The sequence below is a fragment of the Erpetoichthys calabaricus genome, chromosome 15 (genome assembly GCF_900747795.2).
Source record: "Erpetoichthys calabaricus chromosome 15, fErpCal1.3, whole genome shotgun sequence".
Classification (NCBI taxonomy): domain Eukaryota; kingdom Metazoa; phylum Chordata; class Cladistia; order Polypteriformes; family Polypteridae; genus Erpetoichthys; species Erpetoichthys calabaricus.
In genome coordinates this window covers 76,515,333-76,527,185 of record NC_041408.2, presented here as the reverse complement: position 1 = coordinate 76,527,185, position 11,853 = coordinate 76,515,333, and the positions used below count along the sequence as shown (strand labels likewise).

The 11,853-nt window shown below is 42.3% G+C and overlaps 1 protein-coding gene across 1 annotated transcript in view; it reads left to right on the top strand.

The window, feature by feature from the left end:
* The first annotated feature begins 11,142 nt into the window (after nt 1–11,142).
* Nucleotides 11,143–11,853, top strand: part of capn8 (calpain 8) — a 74,538-nt gene continuing 73,827 nt past the window's right edge. The window contains exon 1 of the mRNA XM_028820864.2: nt 11,143–11,472. Coding sequence (XP_028676697.1) covers nt 11,236–11,472 — 237 coding nt within the window. The 5' untranslated portion in view covers nt 11,143–11,235. The remainder of the gene's footprint in view (nt 11,473–11,853) is intronic.

Sequence of the window (11,853 nt, the reverse complement as noted above, 5' to 3'; positions counted from 1 at the left end):
TAATTTAAAAAGTGAAATTTGGACATATGATGCATTCAATAACCTGTCCACCACTTCTGAACAGAAATTTATCTTAAAATTCTATGCACGTAATTATTCAGTAGTTCCTCACTATTAACATGGACATCATCATCAGTATGGTCCAAGAGCAGAGCATACTCATGTGTGATGGTTGCAAGCTCAGTCAATGGAGAATGTCTAACCAGGAGTCCAAGACGACCAGCTTGTCTCTTCTGAATTCATCACATTCATCCATGATTCCCAAGAATCTGAAAGAAATCACCCAACAGTTTTAAGTCAGGTTCATGGCTGACCGTCTCCCTCCTGTTAAGGTGACCGATGCCTAAACAGACACAGACCGGTGCTGCAGTTCAGCTGATTCACTTGAAATCATCGATTATTGTAATTCCCTACTGGCAGGTGCCCCTTCTAATCTTATATCACAGCTCCAGCTTATTCAAAACTCAGCCGCAAGAGTCCTTACACGGACCAGCAGCAGCGAGCACATCACACCCATCCTGCTCCGTCTTCACTGGCTCCCTGTGTCTTACAGAATTGAATATAAAATCCTACTAATAACCTACAAAGCCTTAAACGACCTTGCGCCAAACTACATCAGTGACCTTCTCCATCACTATGTGCCTGCCCGCCCACTAAGGTCTTCTGATTGTGGCAATCTTGTTGTGCCCCTCACTAATCTACACTCCATGGGTGACAAGGCCTTCAGCTGTATAGCACTAAGACTCTGGAATGACCTACCAAAATTAATCAGGTCAGCTGACTCCAGGAATTCTTTTAAAAAACAACTCAAAACTCATCTGTTCAGGAAGGCTTTTAGCTCTACCTGACTTTATTACCCTTCTCTCAGTTTACTTCTATGTCAAGATGCTCATGTAACCTGTGTGTGTGCGTGTGAGACCATCAATTATGTTGTCTGTTAGGCTTTTCTCTGAATTTACTATCTTATATACTGTATACCCTGCCGTTCTTTCTTATATTCTGTAAGTGCCTTGAGCATGGGAAAGGCGCTATATAAATAAATTGTATTATTATTATTTAAATAGCGATGTACATACTGATGCACCATAGTATCAACAGTAAGCCCACGTCCTTAGGAAGGCAGGCAGCAGCAGCCACTTAGAGGAAATCTTACTAAACAACATCAAACATTTCCATCAATGCTGAGGCAAAAAGTTCAGAAATCCAAAGAAAACATCTGTGTTCACTAATCTCAAATTTCAGTGTGTCTTTTTTCCGCAACCCCAAGCCTGTAACCTGATAACATCCACGACCAGGCAGGATGAGAAACATGACCTATAGAGATGGTTGTCCCCCTTTGATCAAAGCACCAGGAAGTCCGCCTTTCTTCATAATTATGACCAAGACTAGACGAACCAGAAGCTGCGGAGTGTCACATAGAAAACGTGTCGTCACAAGCAAAAACTAAAATAAAAACAATAAACAGTGCTAAATCAAGTCACAAGACTTTTTGATCTTAAACTGTCTTTCATTGGGCCAAAGTCTATCATTTTATTAAATATAAGATATGAAGGAGTGGAGAAACAGCATGTAGTTCAGAACATAATGATCACAGAAGTCTTATATTACATTTTATAGTTTGGTGGTCAAGAAAGGCATCATTCTGCTCTCACAAACAATAAGTTTGTTTTCTTTAATGGCGGAAAAAATAAGCTGTCCTGTTTGTCTCTTTACAGATTTATCATTTCTGTGCCTGTACATAAAACAAAATTATTGCATTCCCAAGTTTGAATACAGACTTGGCTTTTACCACAGATATTTTCATGTCCTTTACCATGAGATTCAAATTGTCAAATTCAAAAGACAATTCAGTAGTGGAGGTAGCCTCTCCCAGCAGCACTGGGCACAAGGCAGGAACCAATCACTGATAGTGTGCCAGTCCAGGAGCTACTCAAATAACTCATACAGGGCCAATTTAGTGAACATTTAAGCCATTCTAATATTTTTAAACATATATGTGAAGAAAACGGCAATACATATTCTACACTGAATTATGCTATACAAGTAAGCCCGCGATTCTCTAGAGAATCGTAAATCCAAGAATGGCAATCAGTTTCTGTTCTGTCCGATACTTGGATGGATGACATATCATGGAGGGTGGGTGCGTCTGGGGAAATGTCATTTAAGTACATAAGCATATCCGTACTAAAGTGGTTTCGTTTTGTGGAGACGTGATTCCGTTGCCTTTGCTGACACCGACTGTTGGCAGAGTGGAGCACAGCAAGTTTAGTTCACAGGTTGTGGTGTTCGTGTGCCAGCCACTGAGTCTGGGAAGCCGCTGGGTTTGAGTCTGTGACCGTTATGTGATCTATATTACTGGCACAGTGGATTAGAGCAAGTGCAGTGTACAGGTTGTGTTGTTTGGGTGCCACGTATGCGCCTCGGTGGGAAGCCGCTGCATGATGAAATATCATGGAGGGTGGGTGCGTCCTGGGATAGTTCATTTCAACGCGCTTCTGTTATTATGGCTGTGTCGTCGTATACGCGGTGGTGTGTGCGGTCGCGTCCAGGCGGCTGTACAACCTGGCGTGCACGCTTTACCTCAGGTTTAGTTCACAGGTCGTAGGCATGGTACAGTTTCCATTTAATTCAATAACCCCATTTGAACTAAAGCGGTTTCTTTGTGTGGGTGCCTTCGTTCATTGTTTTTATCCATGTTATTTGGGCGCCACTTACTGACTCTGGGAAGCCGCTGCGTTTGACTCTGGGGCGCTGTGCTACAGTGCGCTTTCACCTCGGTGCGTCCGCCGTGCATAAATTAACTGTGGTTTAGTAACATAGATATTAATTGCCTTATATAGAACTGCTCTAGTTTTTGTCACTTATTATTATAAATGATAGACCATCAAAAGAAAAAAATAAAATAAAATTACTAATAAGAACACAATTTATTTATATAGCACCCTTCCTATGTCCTAAATTCAGAAAGAACAACAGGACCTATATAACATTGGCTACAAATAATGTCTTCACTAAATAAAGATAAATACAGGATATACAAAACATTCAAACAGAATAAAAGACAATAATCCAGACTAAAATACAACATACAGTATAATACTACAAAAAATCTTGAACAAAAAACATAAATTGTGATAAAAATGCAAACCCTGAGTACCTGGACAGATAGAGGGGGTAAACTGAAAGAAGGGGCAGAATGTCAGGTCTGTTAAATGAATGGAGTCAGCTGATGTCATTAATTTAGGGAGGTCATTCCAAAGTCTGGGCACAATACAGATGAAGATCCTGCTGTCACCCATAGCGTCCAGGTTAGTGTGGGGCACAGAATCAGAGGACCTTAGTGGGCAGGTTAATAACAGAATTTGATATTCAGTCCTGTAAGACAAAGGGAGCAGTGAAGGTGCAGCAGGATGGCTGTGATGTGCTCGCTGTTGTCAGTCTGTGTCAGGATTACAGTTGTGAAACATGACTGCGTGCAACCAATAATCAGACAACATGTGACGTGACCCATAGTTCAAGAACCTATGCTGTAATGGAGTCTGTGAGCTGAGACGGACTGCTTGTGAGGGTGCCAGAATCATTCAGCTACAGGCATCCATACTGTGACTGCAGCAGACATTGCCAGGCTTAAAAGTGATGCATATAATCTGCCATACCCAGAGGCACAACACATTTGACAATTACACTCATATACAGCAATTTTATGGGAACTTTTCTGAGTTCATGTGAAAACACAAATAAATAACTTGTTTAATAATCACAAAGCCTGGCAGATATGGCTGTTTAGCAACTCTAAATTATCTTGGCAAAAGTGAGTGTTGATATGTATGTGGCTGGGAACACAGGGGCGATAGACTAGCATGCCTGATACGCTACCATTGTTGCTGTGTGTCATGATTTGTATTAGTATTTACATTTTTTGTAGATGTTCCACGGCCTGTAAAAATAACCAAGTCAATTTCTGAGGGAGGGTGGCACGGTGGCGCAGTGGGTAGCGCTGCTGCCTCGCAGTTGGGAGACCTGGGGACCTGGGTTCGCTTCCCGGGTCCTCCCTGCGTGGAGTTTGCATGTTCTCCCCGTGTCTGTGTGGGTTTCCTCCGGGTGCTCTGGTTTCCTCCCACAGTCCAAAGACATGCCGGTTAGGTGGATTGGCGATTCTAAATTGGCCCAAGTGTGTGCTTGGTGTGTTTGTGTGTGTCCTGCGGTGGGTTGACACCCTGCCCGGGATTGGTTCCTGTGTTGGCTGGGATTGGCTCCAGCAGACCCCTGTGACCCTGTGTTCGGGATTCAGTGGGTTGGACAATGGATGGATGGATTTGGGAAGATAAGGAGCACTGTGGGTTCATTTTTTTTATTATTGTTTATAGATGTTTTTTAGTAACATTTAAAAGTAAATGTATTTTGTCTGTGATATGAGCACCGCCATTTTGTGCATTCTCTTTGTCAAGTAGTGTGTGTCACATGACATCAACAGGTCAAGTGTACAAAGGTGAGCATCATGCACTTCCTTTTTTGTCCAACCTAGTGGATGCAACAAAACAAAGACTACATTTTTCATTAGTGGTTTAATCTTATTTTTGGCAATGAATTATTTTATTAATTGACAAAGTTTTCATCAGAGTGGTGGCTCTGGGGCTAAGGATCTGTGCTGGTATTTGGAAAGCTGCCATTTCAAATCCTGTTACTGCCAGAAGGAATCCTACTCTATTGGGCCCTTAACCTGACAATTGCTCCAGGGGTGCTGTACAATGGCTGACCCTGCTCTTTGACCCCCCAAAGGTCAGGCAAAAAGACAATTTCCCCTTGGCCATTATTGCAGTGTATCAAATAGCAAAAAATCTTACACTTTGGTTCTTGTTACATAAAATAATTTTGATTATCAATGTGACGATGCAGGTTCGCTCCATGCTCCCAACGTCCTTATGGGAGCCCTGAACCTAACACCGTCGGTAATGTCACCGAGATGAGCTGACAAGTGAGGACACTTCTCAAATGAAGCCAGGGGATATTTTCAAAAAGTGCCAAAGTGCTTTTATTAAAACCAACAAAACAGTGTCCAAACAAAAAGTGCAGTGCATCAGTTTCAATACATAATCCATAAAAACAATTGTCCAGTAGGGATAAAAACAACAATAAATAAATCCGATAAAACCCGAGGTTAAAAATGCAGTCTCACTCTTCCCGGTCTTAGCCCACCTCCGTTTCTCATTCTCCCCGGCTCACCCATTGCTCCCGCAGCCAGAGGAGACCCAACAGCCACGAGCTCCTTTCAGGCTGACCTCCGTCTTGGCTTCCATTAAGGACATCACTGCCAGACCGTCCGAGGTCGGCTCTCCTCCCTTCATCCTTTGTGCTCACGCAGTCGCTCCTCAGATCCCTGCCTTGCTCAGCCCACTCCAATAGACCATTCAGTAGGGCGAACTAGCCCCTAGAGCGCCACAACCTAACGCTCCTTCTCGGGGCCCCAGCTCGTGCCGTCTCCTCCTTACAAGCGGCCAGATTGTAGCTGCTAAGGCGGCTCCTCACTTTCTTTAACCTCTTTTTTCCTCTGTCTTATCATCGATCAATCAATCTATCCATCCATTTATATATCTCTCCATTTCCATCTATATTTCCCCTTTCCTGGTGTCGACCCATATATATAGCCCTGTCTCCCCGCGCCTCCATGGCCGCAGCACCTCAATCACACACCGCAGGAAGCCAATGAAGCAATTGAGAATGATCGCACCGACACGTGCAGGTGCGACTCGCTCCAACTACCCCATTAACTCCCTGCGGTCGTGCAATCGCGCCCATGGAGAATGACATGTCTATACAGATTTAAAACCTGGCCTTTTTTCTTTTTTTTTTTAAAGCCGCGGACCTGCTATACCACAATCAACTCCTCCACTATATTCTTTGATTTATGATTTTGCTTTTCCTGTTCTGGGCTTATTTATTAGAGTATTGTCTTTCCAGTATCAACCTTTGCCTCTTAAAAAAACCCTGATCTTCTTCCTGATAATTTATATTATTATTATCATTATTTTTTATATTGCTACTATTACTATTATTATGATTATTTATATACTGCTGCTGCCCAGGTGACTCAGTACACTATGATGGCACCATCTCCACATCAATGATTTGGAATAAGTAGGTTAAGATAATGGATGGATTTTTTAAAAAGAATGATGACTCCTGGCTACTTATAAATGGAAATGTCAGATTCCACAAGGTTGAAGATGTGTCTCATGCAATGTCCAGGGCAGATGCCCACCTACTATCGTTTGCTTGTGCGTTTGGTGGTGGTTCCCAGTGACCAGAAATAAAAAAAAAAACAACACATCCACTAAATGAGTCATTTTGATTTGAGGTGTAAATGGTGGCACCCTGCTTAGAGCTGCTGCCTCATAGGTTGAAGGACTTTGGTTCAATCCCTGGCTTCATGAAGCTTGAACATTTATTTTATCTGTTTGAGTTTCTCTGGGTTTTCTTGTTTTGTTGTACATCCTAAAGATGTTGCCTTAATCGGAGTGAGTGTGCCCCATGATAGCTCGGCATTCCATCCAGACATTATAAAGTAAATGGATACATGAGATACGATTAAAAAAATGTCTGAATGTTGTATTCACAATTGTGGTATCTTTGAAATTGTCAGTTTTGTGGCATAAATATTTGTGTACTGTATAACATAATCTTGTTTTAGAATTTCTCTGGTTTAGCCAGGTGGAGCAATACCAGTTAAAACTGATCATCTGTAACTCCACAAAAAGATGTTTTATGTCACATCAGGATCATGAGATTATGAAACCACTCTAAATATGTTTGTTTAGTAATTAGCGGCATTAGCATGTTTGCTTTTCTTTGGTCTTACTCAATGCAAGGAGAGCCGAGCACTGTCTGAAAAACACTGAACACACCTATTTAAATAAAATTTTAAAAATGAAGTATAGTACGTTATACAAAAAATGAAAATAATTTTATATAAAAATGAATCGGGCAGTAGTTAGCACTGCCAGCTCATAGTTCCTGAGTGCTGTGCTCAGATCTAAGCCTGGGAGTATCCATGTGAATTTTGCATGTTCTCCCCATGTCTGCCTGGGTTTTTCTCACAAAGACTTACTTGTTATTTTAGCTGGCCACTGAGTGTGGGCACGTGCGTTATGGTGCCTTGTGATGAGGTGGTTCCTGCTTTTTTTTTCTGTTTGTGTTGAGATAAGCATCTCCAACTGTAACTCTTAACTGGAGGAAGTAGGATTCATAATGGATGGATGAAGTGAGTTAAATAAAAATGATACACTGTCAACTTCCTTTATTTCATTGGAAATATAAGCAGTCAAGCTGGATCACACTTTTCATTTGAAGGATTGCCTCTTCAAACATTGTAGGTGTACTAGGATCATTACTGTTGCATGTACAGAGTACAGTAAAACTAAGTAAACCTGTGGTATGCATAATACAACATGAGTCTAGAGTCATCTACCGCTGAAGCATTTGCTAAATCCAAAGAATCACCCTGGGCAGGGGACATGGACCCCCCTCCGTGTACTGAATATTCACTTATCTAAGGTAGCCCTGACTTTTAGTTTCAGGATAAACCAAATACTTCCCAATACACCACATTCTGAGTGAATACTTTGTCTGACTTTTCTACTTATTTCCCTTGAATGCATACTCTGAGGCGTGATAAAAGAAGCAATGTGACTAACGCACACAAAGCAGTAGTAACCTAGCACATAAAACAAGTGGCAGACATACTTACTTACCCTTTAAAACTCTTGTGCAAAGGAATAGATTCATATTGGCATGTGCTAATCAACATGCAAGACGACGCCATTTTCCAGTGGTGAGCAGAACTGCCTCACCTTGAAACTTACCTGAATCATCTCATGACATTAAATGGGAATTTTATTTGGCAAATGTACCTATCCCATGTTGTTTAGTCTATTAAAGATCAGAGATGAGTTAAGGTTTTGAAAACATTTGATGCGACACTATCCCACTTTTCTAATCAATGCATCAATCTTTGCGGCACCATGCTCAGAGTGCTGTTTTTATACTTCAGAATCCGGAGTTTATTTTCCAGCTTGGCCACTAAGGGTTTGTAATTTGCATGTTTTGTATTTGTACTTATGAGGTTTCTCATTGCACACTATTGTCCTGCCAGATCCCAAAAAAAGTGTGGTTTGGGGTGATTGATGAATCTAATTGGTGTGGCTGGTTCCTGTTCTGCACCCTATTCTGACTGGTTAGACTGTGGCACCCTGTTTTGAAATAAGCTATTTAAGACAATGCATTAATGTGTTAGTTTTTGAATGGTCAGTAGAATGGCACAATGGTTAGTGCTGGTGTCTGCAATTTTCCACAAAGTTGGATTCATTTCCTGCTTAGTATGTTCTCAAATTTCCTCCCACATTTTAAAGATGAGGGCGGCACGGTGGCGCAGTGGTAGTGCTGCTGCCTCGCAGTTAGGAGACCTGGGTTTGCTTCCCGGGTCCTCCCTGCGTGGAGTTTGCATGTTCTCCCCGTGTCTGCGTGGGTTTCCTCCGGGCGCTCCGGTTTCCTCCCACAGTCCAAAGACATGCAGGTTAGGTGGATTGGCGATTCTAAATTGGCCCTAGTGTGTGCTTGGTGTGTGGGTGTGTGTGTGTGTGTCCTGCGATGGGTTGGCGCCCTGCCCCAGATTGGTTCCCTGCCTTGTGCCCTGTGTTAGCTGGGATTGGCTCCAGCAGACCCCCGTGACCCTGTGTTCGGATTGAGCGAGTTGGAAAATGGATGGATGGATGGATTTTAAAGGTGACCAAATCAAGATAATTAACTCCACATACTGTTAGTAAATCTTAACATGTTTGCTGTATCTATTTATGTATTTATTTTTTAAGTAGCTTTTGTACAAGAAAAACAATTTCCGCTGGGGACAAATAAAGATCAGTCTGTCTGTCTGATTTGGTGTCCCATGCAGGGATAGTTTCTGCCTTAGGTCCCATCTGCCTATGCCTGGATGGGCCCCAATTCCCTGCAGCTCTGTAATTGAAGAAAGGGGTTTAGTAAATGGATACATGGATGGACTCATTTCAGCTGGAATATTATCAGTGAACTTCCAACTCATCCAGGAACTGTAACTGATATGAAGCCATCAATGTATTGCTCTCCCTTTGTCAGAGTGATGAGAGTTTCTGCACCAGGTCTCAGAACACTAGACATTAGCAATAGTGTCGTGTGACGTTTACAGACTGAAATGAAATTCTTACTTTCATGGCTGACCAACATGCCACGTATTTGCCGGTCTCTAGTGCCAAGATGAACAAGAATGATTAAACAAGATTAAAAAACAGAACTTTGTTTTAATTCAGTCAGGTTCCTACTTCACCTAAGTTGAGTTGATTGTGGTAATTATGGGCAATTCAAGGTGGGGAGTTGACCTTTTCCCACTGTTGTTGATCAATCTGCCCCAGAATCAATGAATGAGAGCTTTGGAAAGTCTACTACCAAAACCAGTTATGTGCTGCCATTAGACCACAAGGCTAAAAACACTTACCAGTTTGTTTTATTTTGTGTTAGTGCCCGATTGCTCTGTGTGACTTAAAGTTTTATATTAAGAGCATGCAGTTTATAACTGCTTTTTTGAGGGCAGCATGGTGTCCTAGTTGGTAGTGCTGCCATCTCACCGTTCCAGGAACATCTGTTGTTGTCTGTGAGAGGTTCTGAGGAGTACTTTGCTATCTCCCACGTACTACGGATATTCAGGTTAGGCTGATTGGTGACTCGGTCACTGTGGACGTGGACTGTGTGTGTGTTCTCACTGTTTCTGTGTGTTTCTTATTAGTAGATCTGCTGGTAGTATTGCCACATGTACAAAGTGCAGTGAAATTGTTCACTGCATGTCCAACCAACATGCAACACATTGGTACTTAATGGCGCCATGATAAACAAGAAGGTATTAAAATGTAGAACTTTATTTTACTTAATCATAAAAATAAATCAGCTTACATTATGTGCTCTCCAGTGATATCAGTTATGTTCTCATTCTCCTGAATTCTTGTGGAAATATACTGAGGTTTTCTAATATGCAGAAAAATGAGTATCTGAGTGGGTGTGGGTGGGTGTCATGGTGGACTGGTGCCTTGTTCAGTAGATTGGTGCGGTCTTTGTGAATGTGCGTGTTTCCTGTGGTGGTCTGCTCACTGTTCAGTGTTGATTCCTGCTCTGTGCCTCATGCTTCATGGAGTAGCTCAGGCTCCATGCAGTTTTGTAGACATAGGTGGAAAAATGTGTACATGTAGTGTTGGTTATAGCATTCTTCCAAATCCATCCATCCATTTTCCAACCCGCTGAATCCGAACACAGGGTCACGGGGGTCTGCTGGAGCCAATCCCAGCTAACACAGGGCACAATGCAGGGAACCAATCTGGGGCAGGGCGCCAACCCATCGCAGGACACACACAAACACACCCACACACCAAGCACACACTAGGGCTAATTTAGAATCGCCAATCCACCTAACCAGCATGTCTTTGGACTGTGGGAGGAAACCAGAGCGCCCGGAGGAAACCCACGCAGACACGGGGAGAACATGCAGACTCCACGCAGGGAGGACCCGGGAAGTGAACCCAGGTCCCCAGGTCTCCTAACTGCGAGGCAGCAGCACTACCACTGCACCACCATGCCGCCCATTCTTCCAAATCCTGTAAGAAAAAGCTCAGACCCAGAGTTGGTGCGGATAAAATCCAACAAGTTGTGATTAGCAACCATGTCAAATATTCTACAGTCCTTTAGTACTGTTCCAGCTATTTATGTAATTTTGTGTACAGATCTTTTCATTCTCTTACTTATTTTACACATTCTGGTGCTTCCTTCTTTTGAAAACAGTTGTACTTTTGAACAATACTATTCTTTCAGAAAACTTTATGATGGACACCATAGAAAGGACTACATTTTGTAAAATAGAGAGTGTTTTGTTTTTCTTCCCAGAGTATAAACAGTAACCTCATGATATACCTGGAAGAAAAACAGGGGGGCACACAGGTTTATTGAAACTTGATATCACTATTCCAGTGAGCCTTAGAAAATCTCTTCTCATGCTTAATCTCACCCACCCTCCCTCCATGACTAGCTCCACCCTTCACAAACACACCCTTGGTGCATTTCCTGATGTGTGTTAACGAAACCCTATAAGGAAGGGCTTAACCCACCTAGGGCCACCTAACAGCTGGAGTGGCTTCTGCTTGTGTGCACATTCGCTCAGCATTCAGCATGTCTGGAATTGCAGATCGGGTAGCCAGGCAGAAGGCTCTTTGTGCAGGATTTGGTACAAATGACCAGGCTTCAAAATATCTGAATCAGGACTATGAGGTGCTTCAGAGGGAGTGCTTGAAGGCTGGCACACTCTTTAAAGATGACATCTTTCCTGCCGCGCCAGAGTCCATTGGTTATAATGAGCTGGGACCTTACTCATCCAAAACCCGAGGTGTGGTGTGGAAGAGGCCAAAAGTAAGTTTAATTTAATCATTGTTATATCTCCATCCCTTACTAATGCATCTTACTGAAATTGTACAGTTGGATTTGTCTCATTTATTAAGGGATGTGCCAATAGGGCAGCCAGTTCCATTAAAGAGTAACATAAACAACAACAGTATAGTTTAAAATCATTTATGTCAAACTGTAGTCTTGGTCAACTGCTTTGCAACGTGTTTTGTGGTTGTGCTAAGGCAGTTTATAAAAATTTGTGATTGATGGAAGGTTGTGAAAAAAAAATGTGAAACTGTGGGGTCAAGCGACTTTTCAAGTTGTGTTTTCTGGGGTCAAAGTGCTGTGATTTTCAATGTACCTTCAGCCTTCCCTAAGAAATCACTCAAGTTTCATTTTTTGCCA